The sequence below is a fragment of the Bubalus kerabau genome, chromosome 4 (assembly GCF_029407905.1).
Source record: "Bubalus kerabau isolate K-KA32 ecotype Philippines breed swamp buffalo chromosome 4, PCC_UOA_SB_1v2, whole genome shotgun sequence".
NCBI classification, from domain to species: domain Eukaryota; kingdom Metazoa; phylum Chordata; class Mammalia; order Artiodactyla; family Bovidae; genus Bubalus; species Bubalus kerabau.
Genome location: NC_073627.1, coordinates 43155304 through 43177104, shown reverse-complemented (window position 1 = coordinate 43177104; position 21801 = coordinate 43155304). Strand labels below are relative to the sequence as shown.

Sequence of the window (21801 nt, the reverse complement as noted above, 5' to 3'; positions counted from 1 at the left end):
ATAGTGTGTGAAACACACTATTGACAGTGTTTTAAGATAAGTATGAACTGGAGCTAAGAAGGTGCAGAAATTTGGGGATAAAAAGCATAGTTAGGAGTTTCAATATTCCATCTACATAAAAGTTTCAAATCTCATGTAACAACTGATTGCCAACTTTCTGCTTAGGTAGGGTTTTTGGATCGTCAGAGGACATTGGCCTTGCTGGAAACATTCTATGACCAAAGTTCAAAAGTGCTCAGAGGTACACTCCGAAACCCAAGACAATGTAAGTGCCACCCAGAGGGAATATGCTCAAGCTCGAGTGAAGCAGTACACGGATGTGATAAACAACATCATTCTATCACCATGGAATCCCTCCATATAACACCTCCTTTAGATCATGATGGCTATATCTAGTTGTTCATGCCATACAATGGTAATTACCATTACCATCTAGTTGAACTAGATGTGTTTTTCACAACAGTGCAATACTAAAAGTTGTTAAGTCAGAATTGAGCTAGAATTCCAATGAAGGGGTGCTTTAGTGACAACCTGAATGTTTTGGAAATTAAGTTGGTAATGGTAATTCCAGTTTTAATGTCCAACTTAGAATTCTAAGATTTCTAAGAAAAAAATTTTTTTCTACCAAGCATTTTTTGATTGAAATATAATTGATGTACAATATTATGTTAGTTTCAAATGTACACAATGATTTGACATTTTTATATGATAGGAAATGATCACCATGATGAATCTAGTAACATTCTGTCCCCCTACAAAGTTATTATGATTGACCATATTCCTTATGCTGTATATTATTTATTATTTAATAATATGACTTATTTATTATATAACTGGAGGTTTGCGTGTCTTAATTCCCTTCAACTGTTTCACTCATACCTCAAACCCCCTCCCTTCTGGCAACCACCCATTTGTTCTCTGTATCCATGAGTCTATTTTTGTTTTGTTTTATTTGTTTGTTTTAAAGATGTAAGTTAGATCATGTGGTATTTGTCTTTCTCTGTCTCCCTTATTTGACTTAGCATAATACCGTCCCGTGTTGTCAAAAATGGCAGGGTTTGAGGTGGAAGACATTTGCTCTTTCCTCAGCCCTATGCTATGCTTATTGTGGAGGACTAAGAGGAGAGGATAAATTCTGTTTGCCTTGAAAGTCTAAGCTACTCTTCAAGCATCAAAAGAAGGAATCATGTTCATTTCCATACATTTTATGAAGGGATTATTTCTAATTTCCAGTAGTGAGAATCTTTTATGTTCCTTTAGATACCTTTTTGTTTCTTATTGGGTTTCTGGGAAATGTAATTGATATTCATTTAAAGCAGTAGTTCTGTGGGCACCATTACTATGCCTACTGCTTTTTTGCATTAATTTACTAGCTCTGATTCTACATTATAAGATCAATTGTTTAGGTAAATGTTTTGTTTTCTGTGTTAGGGCCATTTGTTGAATTTGGAGAGATAGACTTACCTGAGTTCTGGGGAGACATGGATAATCAGAAACACATTTATGAAGACTTTGACAATGTTCTCTTAGAGATGAATACGTTACCTTCTGAAAAACATTTTAGCAAAACCCAAAGTAAATCATTAGCAAGCCCAGAAGATCAACATGAACACTATAGAGAATCAACACTACCACAAAGCCCACCAGAACAGCAGAGAGGGGCAACTGTGGAACAAGGACCAAATGGAATTTCAACCAGAGAACAAGAACACCCTGAAGAGTCAACTGGAGAACAAGAACTGAACGAAGAATCAGTATCAAAAGAAGGAACCTACACGGGGTCAACTCCAGAACAAAGATCAAGTAGAGAGTTAATAACAGAACAAAGACCACATCATGAGCCAATAACAGAACAAGGAGTACCACAAGGAACCCATATCGAATCAACAGCAGAACAAGGACTTTCTGAAGAATCAATTACAACAGAAGGACAACATGAAGGGTCAACAACAGGACAAGGATCACACGGAAAGTCAACTGAGGAACAGGGATCACGCAGAGAGTCACAATCAGACCAAGGACAACCCAGAGAGACAATGGCAGAACAGGAAGCACACAGAGAATCACAGTCAGATCAAGGACCACACGGTGGGTCAACTGCAGAGCAAGAAGAAGGCGGGGAGTCGGTAGTAGAACAAGAACCACACAGAGGGTCAACTGCAGAACCACAGTCACCCAGAGAAACAATTCTGGAAGAACAACAGGACACAGACTTAACTTCACAATCGAGAAAAGGTAGTCTCACAGGAGAAAGCAAGACATCTAGGGAATCTATTTCCTTTGAGCACACTGAAATCCCTCCACAGGAAGGAAGGACTCAAGCACAAGCATATGAAGAGCTACTCTTCGTAAGTCCTGAACTGCAAGAGAAAACTGGAGTATCAAGCCCAGAAGATCATCTTTCAGGTAGTAATATCACTTTCCTACATCAGCTCCTTGTTTTCTAGAGCGGTTTTTAAAGTCTGCAGAAAAATCTTCGTTTCGGTTAGGATCTTTTTGTGACATATAAGGTCATGCGAACTTCAGACATATTTTGCTATTCAACATGAGTCTATACTTTGAGCAATCAATTACATGCAAACTAGAAAGTCTCTACTGTCAATTTACCTAGAAATCCTTCTACACTAGAAGCCCATTTGTAAGGAAGAAATCTGGTAGTATTACTTGTAGAAATTTTCACTGGACTTCTGAAAAGGCACAGAAGCTGTTTTATTTTAAATGGTGTATCTAATATTAGAAACCACTTTTTAAATTTTCTTTTATTTCAAATTTAAAAGTATCTCACTTTTTTCAGTTGCATATAAGACGTTCTAGAAGAGTTTCTGAAGGTAATATTTAAGACAGAAAGCACCCTGGATTTCAAATATTTATTCTGCAGAAGACTTTTCTTGGGAATTGCCTATGCAAATTTATGCCCTTTTAGTTGAAGAATTATAATCTTTTCGAGAGCCAATCTCAATGTCACTTAAGTCCTCAGTTGTTGTTGCTGTTCAGTCGCTCAGTCATGTCCGACTCTTTACGACCCTATGAACTGCAGCACGCCAGGCTTCCCTGTCCTTCACCATCTCCCAGAGCTTGCTCAAACTCATGTCCATTGAATTGGTGATGCCATCCAACCATCCCGTCCTCTGTCGGCCCCTTCTCCTCCTGCCTTCAATCCTTCTCAGCATCAGGGTCTTTTCTAATGAGTCAGCTCCTCGCATCAGGTGGCCAAAGTATTGGAGCTTCAGCATCATTGCTTCCAATGAATATTCAGGGTTGATTTTGTTTGGGATTGACTAGTTTGATCTCCTTGCAGTCCAAGGGACTCTCCAAGAGTCTTTTTTAACAAGACAGTTCAACAACATCAATTCTTCAATGCTTAGCCTTCTTTATGGTCCAACTCTCATAACCACGCATGACTACTGGAAAAACCATAGCTTTAACTTTATGGACCTTTGTTGGCAAAATAATGTCTCTTCTTTTTAATATGCTTTCTAGGCATTAAAAAAAAAAGTTCTAAAGTTCTACAGTCCCAAAGAAAGTTCTTATTTAAAACTCACAAGAGATGCGTAGCCTGTGTTAAGGATTTTACACTACCATTAACTAATTTGAAATCTTTCATTTTTTCAGCATTATATTTATTTCTTCCCAGAACAGGGCTACTAATTTCTGGTTCTCCTTACATAGTGGGGATACAGCCTAAAAAATTAGTGAAGTTACTATTAATTTTGACTCTCTGTAACAGTGACCCGAAATAGCAGTGTCTAAAAAAACAAACAAAACCAAAACAAAATAACAATATCTAAACAAAGCAGGAGTTTTTTTGTTTCTCATATAGAAGTCAAAACTTATTTGATGGATCAGCCCCAAGAAATCAACAGTGGCTCAAGCTCTTTCTGCCTTGTGTCTCCTCCAGCCACACACTCCAAGATAGCTAACCACCATGTCCGCATCCTGACCAGTAGGTGAGGAGAAAGGGAAAAGGATAGACATTACATCATTTCCTTTCCTTTCTATCTTGTTCATTCATCAGAATTCAGGCACATAGTGACACCTGCTGTCTGGGAGGCTGGGAAATACAGCCCTCATTTTGTGTGGCCAAATGTGGGTACAATACATAGACTTTGTCACAGAATTGCTCTCAAAAACTAAAGCTATTGAGTGATATCTTTGTGATTAAGTTATTAAATGATACCATTATGATACAACATATAAAGAAAAGGACCCGAAAGAAAGTTTTTGTGTTCTGTATGCAAGATATTTCTTTCATTTATTAACTTTAGAATACATAATCTTCAACTCATAGGCATTTTCTTTTATACCTTTTAGAACCCGCTAAAAAGGAAGTTCAGAAAGACAAATCCTGCGAACCCAAGTCCCAAAAAATAGAAGGAAAGTCATGGACAGGTGACTCCTCATTTAATTCTCCTTTCATTCATACTCCAGAGCACAAACATTGTGAAAGTGAAGTTGACTATATTATGGCATATGTATCTTACAGGTGAACTTCTGACTTGTAACTGGAACATGAAGTATGCCAAACGTGAAGACGAGGAACAGGCACATTTACTCTATGATAACTCGAGGTTCACAGGTACATGTTAACAAAGCCAGGAAGAACAGATGGCACTCTAATTTGATAACCTTTAATTTACTGTGGTTCCCAGTGGTAAGGACTGGACTCAGCCAAGGCACCATGGCAGGGCAACACTTGCACTATTTAGTCCTTGAGCCAATGGACCTAAACGTATTCAGGATGACTGCTTCCGGTGGTGGTGTACATGTAGTGCTATTGTAATGCTCTTTACAGCATACGTGTTGGTACAGTTGTCCATCAGTGTCTGCAGGGGATTGTTCCATGAATATCATCCACCCAAAATTTCCCCCCACCACGAATACCAACATTCAAGATGCTCAAACCCCTTATATAAAATGGACGAGTATTTGCATATAACTGATGGATCCTCCCATATACTTTAAATCTAGATCACTTATAATACCTCGAACAATGTAAATGCTTTGTAAATAGTTGAAAATGCAACGTGAATGCTATGTAAATAGTTGCCCATGTGTGGCAAATTCAAGTTTTGCTTTCGGGAACTTTCTGGATTTTTTTTTCCTGAATATTTTTGATCCACATTTGAACCCACAGATGCAGAACCTGCAGCTACAAAGGGCCAACTGTATACAATTTTTTTTTTTAATGATTATGTGGCCCTGAAACCACTTTGAAGCTATGATCCAGGTATTCAAGGGGAATTAGATATTAGAACAATAGAAATCATTCCAGCAATTCCTCTCCCTTGTAGTTCCACATCTAACTATGTGAGGCAGGTGAGGCTCTGTCTTGTTTTTGAAGACTTACAAAGAAAGATCTACTCAACAGAGAGAGCAAAGAATAGCTTTTAGCTCTCAGTAAACCATGTATTTAACAACAATGATCCCAACAAGTATTTGTATTTTACTGCAATGCTATTTTATCATTTTACCTTTCACCAACAAGTAGTGGAGCTTATAAGATCAAAAAGTTTTCCTCCTGTCTGCAGTTTCTTTTCTCATTTAAGAATGGATCAAATAGCAAACTTTATATCCTCCAAATATTTGGTGAAATTGTATGGCATTGGTTAAGCTCTTGCTGCCTGCTACTTCATGTTCCTCTTCTCCTGATCTTCTTTTTTTTTCTTTTATTTTTAAACTTTACATAATATTGTATTGGTTTTGCCAAATATCGAAATGAATCCTCCACAGGCATACATGTGTTCCCCATCCTGAACCCTCCTCCCTCCTCCCTCCCCATACCATCCCTCTGGGTCATCCCAGTGCACCAGCCCCAAGCATCCAGTATCATGCATCGAACCTGGACTGGCGACTCGTTTCATACATGATATTATACATGTTTCAATGCCATTCTCCCAAATCTTCCCACCCTCTCCCTCTCTCTCAGAGTCCATAAGATTGTTCTATACATCAGTGTCTCTTTTGCTGTCTCGTATACAGGGTTATTGTTACCATCTTTCTAAATTCCATATATATGCATTAGTATACTGTATTGGTGTTTTTCTTTCTGGCTTACTTCTCTCTGTATAATAGGCTCCAGTTTCATCCACCTCATTAGAACTGATTCAAATGTATTCTTTTTAATGGCTGAGTAATACTCCATTGTGTATATGTACCACAGCTTTCTTATCCATTCATCTGCTGATGGACATCTAGGTTGCTTCCATGTCCTGGCTATTATAAACAGTGCTGCGATGAACATTGGGGTACACATGTCTCTTTCCCTTCTGGTTTCCTCAGTGTGTATACCCAGCAGTGGGATTTCTGGGTCATAAGGCAGTTCTATTTCCAGTTTTTTAAGGAATCTCCACACTGTTCTCCATAGTGGCTGTACTAGTTTGCAATCCCACCAACAGTGTAAGAAGGTTCCCTTTTCTCCACACCCTCTCCAGCATTTATTGCTTGTAGACTTTTGGATCACAGCCATTCTGACTGGTGTGAAATGGTACCTCATAGTGGTTTTGATTTGCATTTCTCTGATAATGAGTGATGTTGAGCATCTTTTCATGTGTTTGTTAGCCCTGATCTTACTTCTTTATTTCAGTTTTACTCTACCATTTTGACAATTGCATGGCTAATTCTTTTTAAGTTACATCAGATCTCATATGGAAGGCATCAGCGCATGAATGATTGAATTAGTTAATAAATCAATCGTAAATCACCGGGCTCTTCTATGAAATACACTTCATGTTATAGCATCAAGCTTCAAGATAAATATATGAGTCAAGCCTCCTGAGGGAGAGGTCATAGTGGTGGTATTTACAGGCTTATTTAACTAGTGAGTCCAGACTGCAGCTGGCTTCAGGCACAACTGAATCCAAGGGCTCAATAATAGCAGCAGGACACTATCTCTTTGCCTCTCCGCCCTGTTCTTCTCTGTGTAACTTTCAGTTTTAGATAGTTTTCTCTGTATTGTGGCAAAGATTTCCATGAGAGCATCTCTAAGCCTACATCCTACTAGTTCAGGAGTCAGAGTACAAGACCAGTGATTCTCCCCCAGTAGTTGCCCCCAAAGTCCTGGGGCCAATTCTCATCGGCCTATAGTGGATCCCATTGCTGTCACATGTGAGTCACTAGCTGGACCTGTATCACATGGCCATCCTGAAGCAAGGGTGGATGAGGCCCAGTACTACCTGATACATCAAAACTGACAATCGGGGAGAGATGTTTTCTCAAATTAAAAAAAAAAAGGAGGGGGATTTCCCTGGCAGTCCAGTGGTTAAGATTCCACACTGCCAATGCAAGGGGCATGGGTTCGATCCCTCTTTGGAGAACTAAGATCCCACATGCCACCCCAGGCGCGGACAAAAGGATGAAGACCAATAAATAAATAAATAAAAGATACGTTTAGGGACTTCCCTGGTGGTCCAGTGGTTAAGACTCTGTGCTGCCGATACAGGGGGCATGGGTTCAATCTCTGGTCAGAGAACTAAGATCCCACATGCAAAACAAAAAAAAGAGAGAGAGAGAAAACGAGAACAAAAACCAAAACCCAAACTTTATAAAGGATATATTAAAAATAAAAAGGGGGTGCTGTCCTCATGAAGGCAGCATAGACTCCTGGTAGGAAAAAAGGTAGTAGATATTCATTACAATATGTACTCATATATTTTCCCTGAACTTTGATAAAATTGTTCATGTCACCATTTCATGTATGTTTCTTGTTTGATAGACCTGCACTCAATTATCAGAAACATTCAGTCTTACAAGGAAATAAAGGGTAGGAGTGCCTTCAACGGAGTTTCCGTCAATCTACTCCAGTTTGTGCAACTCCTGGAGACATTTGTTGGTGAAGATTCCCCCTTAAGTGTCAGTGAAGCCCTCACCTCCTTTTTTAAGAAAGGCTTTGTTGAAACAAAAGAAGAGAAAATGAGTGGCTTAAAAAAGGTGAGTAATACTATTTACCAATAAAACAAGTGAGGTCACTATTATAAAGAGATATGTATACCCATGACTGATTCATGTTGATGTATGTATGATATAAGTAGGATGGCTGATTCATGTTGATGTATGTATACTTATGACTGATTCATGTTGATGTATGGGCTTCCCTGGTGGCTCAGACAGTAAAGAATCTGCCTGCCATGTGGGAGACCTGGGTTTGCTCCCTGGGTTGGGAAGATCCCCTGGAGGTGCACATGGCAATCCACTCCAGTATTCTTGTCTGGAGAATCCCCATGGACAGAGGAGTCTGGTGGGCTACCATGGGGTCACAGAGTCGGACACGACTGAACGACTAAGGACCTGCATCTGGATGGCAGAAACCATCGCAGTATTGTAAATTAATTATCTTCTAATTAAAAATTAAAATTAAAAAAAATCTATCAACCTCAGTTCCTCCTAGACTAGCTCTTCTTAAGTACTAATTTTGGTTGTGAATGCTTATGCTAATTAGGTACTTAATTAGCATGGCAATTAAATACTTCATTTTATTGTCAAATGTTCTAAGATCACACTCCAGAGAATTCATTCCTCTAATAAGAACATGATTGCTGATGGCAGGAGATGGTTTCTTATATAGCTGTGTTTTTGCTCCTCCAAACCTTGAAGAGCAGATTCCAAGGAGCAGATATTTGCATGTGCAAAGATGTGTGTATATGTGTGCACTGTCTGATGTGTGAGTACATTTACAAATGCACATACATAAGGGTATGATTGTGGCCTGAATGCATATTTTTGGGTACACCAAAGTAGTGGGCTTCATCTTTCTTAAGAAATTATTACTTACTTGAATGAAATATGCAAACACATTCACTGATAAATCAGGAACAATTTATATACTCTTATATGAAATATATAAATTAGGTTCTTAAGCATATTCAGTAACTTTATCAGTCTTATGAGTCTTCTCAATCTAATTTAGAGTTGATATTCCTTTTTCCTCCTCAATTGAAGTTCCTATCATTTAACCAAATGGTATATGTTCACTTTTTTTATCAATAAAATCTACCTTGATTAGATAAGTTACTATCTAGTTAACATAATCTAGTAAAAAATCTAAATGGTAAATAAAATTAATGTCAGGCCAATGTTAAATATAAGGAAGAATTTTTGAACACAGTCATTTTTTGTTGTTTGAACACTATCATCCATCGCCCTTCACTACAAAACATATTTCATCAAGAAGCCAGGCAGGGACTTCCCTGGTGCTTCAGTGGCTAAGACTCTGAGCTCCCAATACAGGGAGCCCAAGTTTACTCCCTGGTCAGGAAAACTAGATCCCACATGCTGCAACTAAGACCCAGCATAGCCAAATAAATAAATAACATTAAAATAGATTTAAAAAAAAAAAAAAGCCAGGCAGGGACTTCCCTGGCAGTTCAGTGGTTAAGATTCCATGTTCCCAATGCAGGAGGCATGGGTTTGATCCCTGGTTGGGGAGTCGGGGAACTTAGATCCCACATGGTAGAGAAAAAAAGAAGCCAGGAAGATCACCCAATGTGTTTATCACACTGCTGAACAACTAGTAAGTGAATGGAGAGGGACCAATCAAAGATTCTCGAGGAGTGAGTCCCCTTCCTAAATGAATGTGTTTTAGTTCAATGCAGAGAATGCCTGCTTTCTAGCTTAAAGGTGAAACATAGAAAATGTTTATTGAGAGATAAAAACTGACATTAAGAGAATTAAAATTAAATGTTTCATTTTACTATTCGTATCCTGCTTAGTCCCAAAGTAAAGCTGTTTCTATAAAAAGTGCTGCTCTCTGTGGGGAATAAGAATAAGATGCCAGCTAGCATACGTGTCTGTGTGTGTGTGGACCTGTGTGTGTGTGTTAGTTGCTCAGTCATGTCCGACTCTTTATAGTCCACCAGGCTCCTCTGTCCATGGAATTCTCCAGGCAAGAATACCGGAGTGGTTACCCATTCCTTTCTCCAGGGGAGCTTCCCAGCCTAGGGATTGAACCCCGGTCTCTTGCATTGCAGGCAGATTCTTTACCATCTGAGCCATCAGGGAAGCTCGCCAGCTAGCATAATGAACAGATACATCTTCTGTGCTTTGTTATCCTGTGTGTGCCCTAGGCTAGACAAAATGCTTCCCGAATCCGACGGGAACTTCTCCTAAAAGCCCTCTTTCAGAAATGGGACTGTGATGGCTCAGGCTTTCTGGATCTGAAGGAAATTGATGAACTCTTGTATACATACAAGGAAGGAATGGAAAAAGAATCTATGAAGAAAGGTAAAAATGAAAGAATTTTCTTAAGTTGTGGTAAGAGCTTGGCTTCAAGTTTCCCAGTATTATGATATGCACGTGTGCTCAATCGTGTCCGACTTTTTGTGACCCCATGGACTTAAGCCCACCAGTCTTCTCTGTCCACGGAATTTTCCAGGCAAGAATACTGAAGTGGGTTGCCATTTCCTCCTCATTATTCTGATATATATACAGTTAAAATATTGGTTGTTCTAAAGCCATGAGATAGCATTTCACACTTCACGTGTACTAGTGTGCCTGTCATTTTTTTCAGTTTTATTGAGATACCATTGACATGTAACATTGTGTAAATTTAAGCTGTACAGTGTGTTGATTTGATACGCTTATGTTGTGAAATGATTACCACGGCTTAGTTAATACCTCCATCATCTCACATAATTACCATTTCTTTTTTGTGGTAAGAACATTTAAGGTCTACTCTCTTAGAAACTTTCAAGTATATATTATGGTATTGTTAACTATAATCATCACCCTGTATATTAGAATCCTAGAACTTTTCTTGTAATGAAAGTTGGTACACTCATTAATGTTTGAGCATCTTTTCATGCGCCTCTGGTCATTTGCATGTCTTCTTTGGAAAAGTGTCTATTCAGTTCCTCTGCCCATTTTTCATTCCAATTTTTTTCTTGCTAATGGCACCCCACTCCGGTACTCTTGCCTGGAAAATCCCATGGACGGAGGAGCCTGGTGGGCTGCGGTCCATGGGGCCGCTAAGAGTCGGACACGACTGAGCGACTTCACTTTCACTTTTCACTTTCATGCATTAGAGAAGGAAATGGCAACCCACTCCAGTGTTTTTGCCTGGAGAATCTCAGGGACGGGAGAGCCTGGTGGGCTGCAGTCTATGGGGTAGCATAGAGTCAGATACGACTAAAGCGACTTAGCAGCAGCAGCAGCAGCATTGAGTTCTATGAGTTTGCTGTATATTTTGGATATTAACTCCTTATCAGATATATGATTTGCAAATATTTTCTCCCATACTGTAGGTGGCCTTTTCATTTTTTTACTTTTGCTGTGCAGAAGGTTTTTAGTTTGATATAGCCCCATTAATTTATTTTTGCTTTTTTTGCTTATATAGTTTTGACTGTAATTTTTAAAATGGAAAATAACAGTGTTGGCAAGGATATGAAGAAATTTGAACCCTTGTGCATTGCTGATGGGCATGTAGACAATGTCAGAGCAATCAGGAGTGAAACTGTTGTACAGTGCTTTGTCCAAGATCGTAATTCTACATAGTTAGATTCCTTCTGTATACCTAGCTACACATACCCATAAAACAATCCAAACCCACTTCACAGTCCTGCCTATTTTCCCTTCTTATTTTATCCTTCTGCCTCTACAAGGTCTGATTCACCTCTCAAGTCTGAATGACTTGCAAGTTTCCCCTGTTACTGCTAAGTCGCTTCAGTCGTGTCCAACTCTGTGCGACCCCATAGACGGCAACCCACCAGGCTCCCCTGTCCCTGGGATTTTCCAGGCAAGAACACTGGAGTGGGTTGCCATTTCCTTCTCCTATGCATGAAAGTGGAAAGTGAAAGTGAAGTCGCTCAGTTGTGTCCGACTCTTCGAGACCCCATGGACTGCAGCCTACCAGGCTCCTCCGTCCATGGGATTTTCCAGGCAAGAGTACTGGAGTAGGGTGCCATTGCCTTCTCCAAAGTTTCCCCTAAATTTACTTAACTTTGTGTTCTCCTTAATGACTTTCTCTTCTCCTATATTTTTCTTCTTCTGATCAATTTTTCTCAATCAAAAGCTACTAAAATTCTCATATAAGAAGTTCTCTCCTTCATTTGCTTAGATCCCAGGATAAATGATTTTGCTCCACACTGGGTTTAAGGATTTATCTGAGACTTTGACATAACAGACTTCAAATTCTTAAAGTATATGGTGCATGAGAGAAAAAATTATAAGGGTTAGTAAAGTTCTTCAGCCCTTTCAAAAATCATTGTATTGGTTGATCTTTAAAGTTACCTAAGTTGATCAACATCAGGTGTTCTTCGTTAATTCTGTCTAATGAGGTGGTTTCCACTTACAAGATGGGAAAACTTCATAACACAGAACCATGGTCCATGGAAGAAAAGATATTGCATGATGGTCAGGAGAGCTGGGTTCTGATATTTTATCTTTTACTAAGTAAGATTGCTGGGAGAAATATCAATAACCTCAGATATGCAGTTGACACCACCCTCATGGCAGAAAGTGAAGAAGAACTAAAGAGAATCTTGATGAAAGTGAAAGAGGAGAGTGAAATAGTTGGCTTAAAGCTCAACATTCAGAAACTAAGATCATGGCATCCGGTCCCATCACTTCATGGCAGATAGGTGGGGAAACTGAAAACAGTGGCTGAGTTTATTTTTCTGGGCTCTGAAATCACTTCAGATGGTGATTGCAGCAATGAAATTAAAAGATGCTTACTCCTTGGAAGAAAAGTTATGACCAACCTAGACAGCATATTAAAAAGCAGAGACATTACTTTACCAACAAAGGTTCGTCTAGTCAAGGCTATGGTTTTTCCAGTGGTCATGTATGGATGTGAGAGTTGGACTGTGAAGAAGGCTGAGCACCGAAGAAATGATGCTTTTGAACTGTGGTGTTGGAGAAGACTCTTGAGAGTCCCTTGGACTGCAAGGAGATCCAATCAGTCCATTCTAAAGGAGATCAGTCCTGGGTGTTCATTGGAAGGTTGAAGTTGAAGCTGAAACTCCAATACTTTGGCCACCTGATGCGAAGAGCTGACTCATTTGAAAAGACCCTGATGCTGGGAAAGATTGAGGGCAGGAGGAGAAGGGGACGACGGAGGATGAGATGGTTGGATGGCATCACCGACTCGACAGATGTGTTTGAGTGAACTCCGGGAGTTGGTGATGGACAGGGAGGCCTGGCATGCTGCGGTTCATGGGGTTGCAAAGAGTCGGACACGACTGATCGACTGAACTGAACTGAACTGAAGTGATCACATGACTGTGAGCAACTTACTGAACTTCTGTAGAGCCAGGTGTCCTCAAGGATAAAACAAAGGAGTTGGACACGATGAATTCTAGAATTTAAGGGACCTGAGGATGATGTTATTAGGTTTCACCTGGCTGAGAGGTAGAATTAAAATGAAACAATATACATTACCATATGTAAAATCAACAGCCAGTGGGAATTTGCTGTATGACTCAGGGAGCTCAGATCCAGTGCTCTCTAACAACCCAGAGGGATGTGATGGGGTGGTGGGAGAGAGGTTCAGGGGGAGGGGACATATGTATACCTATGGCTAATTCATGTTGCTGTATGGCAGAAACCAACACAGTACTGTAAAGCAACTATCCTCCAATTAAAGATAAATAAATTGACTTTAAAAAAATAGATGATATAGGAATCATCTTGAGTTCTGCATAGGAAGTCACTGTAAGATGTTCCATTGGACATCCATTGGAGATGCCTTTGATATACATGGTTTTCCATGAGAAGCAGTTGTTAGAGGCTTCGATTTGCTGTAAGAATGCAAATTTCCCCCACAGGTGAATGAACTTTTGATTAGTTTTTGGTTTTATGTTTCTGTCTTTTAGCTAAACTACATGTCCAATTTCCAAAGCTACACCCTGGGCACGAAGTGAGATTGTCTTCCAAACAGTTTCAGAAATACATAGAATTGGTTGTCTCTGAACTCAGGGGCAATGAAGAAGAAGTTCTGGAAAGTGTTGTGGAGTTTCTGATGAACTCTTTAGAAAGGAGCCATGTTGAGAGTCTGAGGAATTGTGCCAGACAAAAGTGGCTGCGCCAAATCCAGCGTGCTGCAGAGACAAGTGGCGTGTCCTTGGAGCCCGTGTACACGGAGACCTTTAAGGCCCTCACACAGGTGTGCTTTCTAAAATGACACAGAAGAGAAAAACATTTCCTCCCAGGTGATGATGTTCAATGGTTGCAAAGGAGGAACACACAAAATTCTCTTGAGAAATCTCTATTATAGGATATTTTACTCATTTCAGTGTTTTACAATGACCCCAAACCTAGTAAAGATGTAACTGGAATGATTGCAGATTGGCAAGGTAGAAGCAGAGAGGAAAGGTATAAGAAACAGAATTATGTCTTGGAATTCCTAATTTCATTTGTGCCAAGAGTCAAAGAAACTATAACAGACAATAAACTGACATTAAAAAAAAAACAGTAAGGAGATGTACAAGCAGTTTAAGCTATATTTCCCTTGCATGCTGTTTGGGGAGTCAGTTTTAAAAGGAACTATTTGGGGGGTGGTGGGAGGGAGGCTTCAGACAGAGGGGATATATGTGTATACTTATGGCTGATTTAGAAACCAATGCAACATTGTAAAGCAATTACCCTCCAATTAAAAATAAAGTAAAAATAAAAGGAACTATTTAAATCATAAAGTCATTATAAAGTAGAATCCAATGTGACACAATAGTTCATAGCACTGCCTAGAAATAAGCTGAGACTATTGCAGAATCCTGTCCCTTAAAAGACATGACCTGGATGAACCACCATCCACAGCTCTGCTGCCTTCCTCGGACGCTTCTAGCTTACTGCTTTTCCTAGGCAGGAACAGCATGGCTGTCTTCTGCAAGTATCACAGCTTCCATTGATCTGGGGAAACTATGTCATTCATCTCACCTAAATAGCAACACATGATTATGGGAATCATCTCCTGAATGGCTTAATTTTCCAATATATCAATAATTGGAAATGATGGGACCGGAACAGTAGACCAATCAAGAAAAAGAGATTGGAATTTCCCTGACAGTGCAGTGATTAAGGACACTGCATTTCCACTGCAGGGGGTTCAGCCAAAAAGCAAAAGAGTTATTGTTCCAACTTGCTTCAGAAATCTGCCATACCCTTAGAGACATCTTACTACTACATTTTTGGTAGTCTATTGATTTTCTATGTAGAAAAGGAGGAATCAAGAAGGGAAAAGAAAAGCACAAAGAACAAACCCAAGTTTATGGGAAGAGGAGACAAATATCAGAGAAAGTGTCTCTCGTATTCCCAATTTATACCCATACTTGGCGTATGTGTTAACACATAATATTGTTATAATATTTTAGGTACATAGAATTTTCAGTTATTTTAATTAGACATAGTAGTTGTATGACTTCCCTGGAGGTCAATTGGTTAGTACTCTGTGCTTCTGCTCCAAGGGGCATGGGTTTGATCCCTGATCAGGGAACTAGAATCCCACATGCTATGGAGTACAGCCAAAAAGAAAAAGAAATAGTAGTTGCATATAGTCTGCAATCTGGAGCCCCAAGTAATCCTTTCCTGAAATGATATAAGTCAAATGTCACAGCCAAACTATGTTAAGAATTTGAGTGCATTTTCCCATATTCACATCATAGTGAATGGTCAATAAATATGAGTCATCTTTCTTGTCTGAGCTCTCTAAAATAAGCACTTTTAACTGAAGCCCATACAACATGAGTATGGTTCAAAGGGATCCAAGTTTTAAACCTCTAAATATAAGTAGACTTGACAGATTTTTTTTTTTTTTTTTTTTTTTTTTTGTAGAACTGGTCTGGTTGGCATAAAGTAAATCTATTCTACTCACTGAAACTCAGGTTTCAGGAACAGCTGTGGTGTCAGCCTTTCCCCCACAGTCTATTTATGGTAATATCTGCATCATTTGCTCAGGGAAATGAAATTATTGGGGTCAGATGCACAGATTGGCTAATGAAGGGAGACATGATTAAGAGAATAGCTCTTTGGCAATTGGCAAATAAATGGTCAAAAACATTTTGCCACAGGATGCTGAAGCCCACGGAAATAAGAAGATCAGTGCGCACATTTCCCTCTTAGAAGAAAACCTACTTCTGCCTGATAGAGGGAACGTTCTATTGAGGAATGTAGCTTGTACTTTAGACGATGCTCCGTTTGTTCTGAAAAGAGTGCTCTACAGGGACATGAAGGGGATCAGGTAAGAATTTCCAAAGACGTTGGCGTCACCTTTCTTTTGAAAAAAATTCCTTTTGTGAAGTAAAGTAGCACTGAAATCCTTCCTAGTTAGCTGTCCAAGAGAGAAATGCCTCAGGTCACCAAAGTTTCTCAAGCAGGAGGTGATAGGTTTCCAGTCTTGGGTGATTTCACCTGATTTTTTCTAGAGCTTGCTCTTGGGCATTGGTTTTCATATAGGGACTTTGCTTCACAGTATCAGTTCAATTATGTACCTGCTCCATAAATTATGTCTCCAGTTTAGTTCAGTTCAGTTGCTCAGTCATGTCCAACTCTTTGCGACTCCATGGACTGCAGTACACCAGGCCTCCCTGTCCATCACCAACTCCCAGAGTTGACCCAAACTCATGTTCATTGAGTTGGTGATGCCATCCAACCATCTCATCCTCTGTCATCCCCTTCTCCCACCTTCAATATTTCTCAGCATCAGTGTCTTTTCAAATGAGTCAGTTCTTCTCATCAGGTGGCCAAAGTATTGGAGTTTCAGCCTCAACATCAGTCCTTCCAATGAACATTCAGGACTGATTTCCTTTACGATGGACTGGTTGGATCTCCTGGCAGTCCAAGGGATTCTCAAGAGTGTTCTCCAATACCACAGTTCAAAAGCATCAATTCTTCAGCACTCAGCTTTCTTTATAGTCCAACTCTCACATCCATACATGACTACTGGAAAAACCACAGCCCTGACTAGATGGACTTTTGTTGGCAAAGTAATGTCTCTGCTTTTAATATGCTGTCTAGGTTGGTCATAACTTTTCTTCCAAGGAGTAAGTGTCTTTTAATTTCATGGCTGCAGTCACTATCTGAAGTGATTTTGGAGCCCCCAAAAATAAAGTCAAATTATGTCTCCACATCCTGTTTAAATGGGCTTCCCTGGTAGCCCAGTGGTAAAGAATCTGCCTGCCAATGCAGGAGACTCGGGTTCCATTCTTGGGTCAGGAGAATCCCCTGGAGAAGGAAATGGCAACCCGATCCAGCATTCTTGCCTGGGAAATCCCATGGACGGAGGAGCCTAGTAGGCTACCGGCCATGGGGTTGCAAAAGAGTAGGACATGACTTAGCGACTAAACAACAACATCTTGTTTGTGTATGTTTTATATATGTTTTCTCTGTTATGATCTAAGCTTATTTATTTTTTTTGCCTGTCATAGTGTAAGAACTCTATGTCAACTTTTATTGACATTATATCTCTTTGTAGCAATCTTTCCCCAATAACACTTATAGTCCCAAATCAAATGCAGCTGGATTCGTATTACAGCCATTATAACAACATACTCACTCTTAATTTCTAGCCCTTTCCATTGTGTCCCCCTAATCTGACTGTATCTGGCTCATCTATCCTCATTTTTTTTTAAATTTTATTTTATTTTTAAACCTGAAACACTGTATTAGTTTTGCCAAACATCAAAACGAATCCGCCACAGGTACACATGTATCCTCATTTTTTTCTGTACAGTCTTTCTTGTTGTTCGATATACACACTATTAAGCTTATTTTAAAAAATCTTTCTCTCAAGTCAGACTCTCCAAACAGGTAATTTTATATGAGTCAACTTCTCTGACATATAATACTAATGATTATGGATGGACTGATCTAGTGTCCTGCATGGCTTAGTCTAAAGCCCTCTTCTGTGCCTTTCTTCTTTTCTCATATTCCTGTTCCTCAGCTTTACAGTAGTGGATGAAGGGAAGCCAATACACGTCCCCCAAGTTCAGCACCATGGGAACATCTACTTCTGGAACCATTCCCGCAAGAAGAGCGATCACAATGGGTCATTCCTGGCTCTGCCCCTTCAGGACGCATATATGAGGATATTTGGGGTCTTGGCTGTTGACACTCTAAGAGATCCCCAGAAAATTAACATCTTCCTACCCCACGAGATCAGATTCTATCAGGTACGACATAGAAAAGTTCTTCAAGATCAATGGTAGGATAGCCTGTCCTATACTTTTTGAAAAAGTAAAACCTGAAACCAGATGAGAGTAAAGCTATGTATATAAATGGTGTCATCAAACATGTGTCAGTCTTTGGAGAGGTTCCCTATTACACATGGAGGGACTCAGACTCAGTTGCATATCTATGCCTCAGATTGTCTGGGAAGCTTGTTAATGTGTTCCATGGTATTAATTGTAGGAACAGTTTCTGCTATAGAACTGAAATCCAACTATTAGACTACTAGCTAAAACCCCAAAATAGGAATGAACTTTTAGAAGAGACATATTTGTGTTTTATTTATAGTGGTACCTAGAAATCCTTTGCTCTTTACACAAATGGTGCTAAATATGATATGCCTTACCATAGTTCTTGATGTTAGTGTTATAATTTTTGAGGATAAAGAATGAAGAAAAAGCCTAAATGTTTCTCAAGTATTCATGTTTTCAAATCAGATCTCAAAAGGGAGTGGCACTTTTTCATGACCTGTAATGCTGTTGCTTCTTTGGTAAAATTGTTGATTATCCAGTATTTCTTTTTTAAAATATTATATTAGCTTAAACTTAATAGAAAATAAAGTCCATGATGCTTACTGTTGATCAAGAGCAAAAAGAAATAAAAATAAAAATCTTTATATCAAGGTTAATATGTGGGTTTTATTCTGGGTTATTAGTGGAGTTTTATTTAAAGACTGTGCCCAGTTGCTCAGTCATGTTCAACTCTTTGCAACCCCATGGAATGTAGCCCAGCAGGCTTCTCTGTACATGGGATTTCCAGGCAAGAATAATACTGGAGTGGGTTGCCATTTCTTCCTCCAGAGGATCTTCCTGACCCAGGGATTGAACTTGTGTCTCCTGCATTGGCAGGAGGATTTTTTACCACTGAGCCACCCAGGAATCCCCAAATATTAAAATAGGTTTGAGGGAACTTCCCTGGTAGTCCAGTGGTTAAGAATCTGCCTGCCAATGCAGGGGTCATGGGTTTGCTATCTGGCTGGGGAACTAAGATCCCATTTGCTGAGGAACAACTAAGCCTGGGGGCCACAGGCCACAACCAAAGATCCTGCATGACATCAATGAAGATCCCTCGAGCAGCAACTAAGACCCAGGGCAGTCAAATAAATGAATAAGTATTAAGATAACTAACTAACTAAATAAAACAGGTTTTTGAAATTAGGTCCCTTGTTTGAAGATGGTGTTTAAGTATCTTATACTATCTGCTAAATGAAAATAAAATTTAACAAAAGAAACTAAAAAAAGGAAAGGCACTTTTTAAAATATATATATATTTATTTTATTATTTATTTGGCTGTTCCAGGTCTTAGTTGCAGCATATAGGATCTTTAGTTGTGGCACCTGGAGAATCCCATGGATGGAGGAGCCTGGTAGGCTGCAGTCCATGGCGTCGCTAAGAGTTGGACACAACTGAGCGACTTCACTTTCACTTTTCACTTCCCTGCATTGGAGAAGGAAATGGCAACCCACTCCAGTGTTCTTGCCTGGAGGATCCCAGGGACCAGGGAGCCTGGTGGGCTGCCGTCTATGGGGTCACACAGAGTTGGACACTACTGAAGCGACTTAGCAGCAGCAGCAGAAGCAGCAGCAGCATGGGATCTAGTTCCCTGACCAAAGATCAAACCCGGGCCCCATGCATGGGGAATGCAAAGTCTTAGCCCCTGGACCATTAGGGAAGTCCCTGGAAAGCACTTTTAAGATTATAAAATAACTAGACCATTTCTACAAGCATTTAATTTTAGGACTTTCCTGGTGGTCCAGTGGTTAAGACTCCACACTTCATAGCAGGGAGCATGGGTTTAATCCCTGGTTGGGGAACTAAAATCCCACATGCTGCACAGTGCAGCCAAAAAGAAAACAATTTTTTAAATTTAATTTTATGAATAAAAATTTCAGTGAAGGAGATTGAAAACCCTGTGGAGGCATTGGACTGGGATGTAGCAGCAATCAGGAAGTTGCTATCATCTGTTCCCCTGGATGCTCTTGATGTTTATTTACCATTATTTAAATTTTTCCCCTCTCATTTACTGGATGTACAACTGAGGAAGTGGTAGAATCTTTTCCCCTGGACATCTTTTTAATAATAAATTTCATTCTCTTCTGACATAAAATGATGTGAAGATATTAAGATGCAAAGTGGAAGAGTATGGTGAACTATACTCCAAATTATCATTCAGTTCAGTTCAGTTCAGTCCCTCAGTCGTGTTCAACTCTTTGCGACCCCACGAACCTCAGCACTCCAGGCCTCCCTGTCCATCACCAACTCCCGGAGTTTACCCAAACTCATGTCCATCGAGTCAGTGATGCCATCCAGCCATCTCATCCTCTGTCATCCCCTTCTTCTCCTGCCCCCAATCCTTCCCAGCATCAGGGTCTTTTCCAATGAGTCAACTCTTCACATGAGGTGGCCAAAGTATTGGAGTTTCAATTTCAACATCAGTCCTTCCAATGGACACCCAGGACTGATCTCCTTTAGGATGGACTGGTTGGATCTCTTTGCAGTCCAAGGGACTCTCAAGAGTCTTCTCCAACACCACAGTTCAAAAGCATCAATTCTTTGGCACTCAGCTTTCTTCACAGTCCAACTCTCACATCCATACATGACTACTGGAAAAAACATAGCCTTGACTAGATGGACCTTTGTTGGCAAAGTAAAGTCTTTGCTTTTTAATATGCCATCTGCTGCTGCTGCTGCTAAGTCGCTTCAGTCGTGTCCGAATCTGTGCGACCCCAGAGACGGCAGCCCACAAGGCTCCCCTGTCCCTGGGATTCTCCAGGCAAGAACACTGGAGTGGGTTGCCATTTCCTTCCCCAATGCATGAAAGTAAAAAGTGAAAGTGAAGTCGCTCAGCCGTGTCCGACTCTTAGACCCCATGGACTGCAGCCTACCAGGCTCCCCCGTCCATGGGATTTTCCAGGCAAGAGTACTGGAGTGGGGTGCCATTGCCGTCTAGCTAGGTTGGTCATAACTTTCTTTCCAAGGAGTGTCTTTTACTTTCATGGCTGCAATCACCATGGTCTTATTAGAGAACATGTCAAAGTGAATTATAAATTGACCTCCTAGCCCTTGGAGGTAAAGGCTCTTGAGATATCCTTAGATGTCTTGGGTCATAATATAAAATGCAGATATTTTTGAAGAATTTGTGGTTCCTCCTAGAGTTTTCTTTGATGTGACCATTTTTTAAAGTCTTTATTGAAGGTGCTATAACATTGCTTCTATGCTTTGGTTCCTTGGCCAAGAGGCATGTGAAATCTTTGCTCCTCAACCAGGATTGAACCCATACCCTCTGCGTTGGAAGGTGAAGTCTCAACCACTGGACCACCAGGGAGGTCCCATCCTAGGGTTTCTTGACAACAAGACCACAGATGGGTTCTAAGGGTTTCTGATCCTTTCTCTGTGGAACGGGCTGTGTTTATGTGTCGAAGAAAACCATGTAACTGCAGGCCTGGAAACCCAGCATACCTGCACAGCTGATCTGATGACAGTAGCCATGTAAACACACAGACATTAATCTTGCATCAGATTGGGGCAGCTCTTACCCATCTGTCCAAGGCTGGCATTAGTTGTTGGCTTTTAAACATTTTTTTTTCTCATTTCAAAGTTTACCTTGTTCTTATGACACTGCTTTCTGATAGTATATACCACTGATTTCACTGG

At 40.0% G+C, this 21801-nt stretch overlaps 1 protein-coding gene across 1 annotated transcript in view; it reads left to right on the top strand.

The window, feature by feature from the left end:
- The window catches only part of EFCAB5 (EF-hand calcium binding domain 5), an 83245-nt gene that overhangs the window by 43204 nt on the left and 18240 nt on the right, over window positions 1–21801 (top strand). The window contains exons 9-17 of the mRNA XM_055579656.1: window positions 166–265; window positions 1432–2406; window positions 4312–4389; window positions 4484–4576; window positions 7712–7926; window positions 10059–10215; window positions 13803–14092; window positions 15993–16162; window positions 17864–18092. Coding sequence (XP_055435631.1) covers window positions 166–265; window positions 1432–2406; window positions 4312–4389; window positions 4484–4576; window positions 7712–7926; window positions 10059–10215; window positions 13803–14092; window positions 15993–16162; window positions 17864–18092 — 2307 coding nt within the window. The remainder of the gene's footprint in view (window positions 1–165; window positions 266–1431; window positions 2407–4311; window positions 4390–4483; window positions 4577–7711; window positions 7927–10058; window positions 10216–13802; window positions 14093–15992; window positions 16163–17863; window positions 18093–21801) is intronic.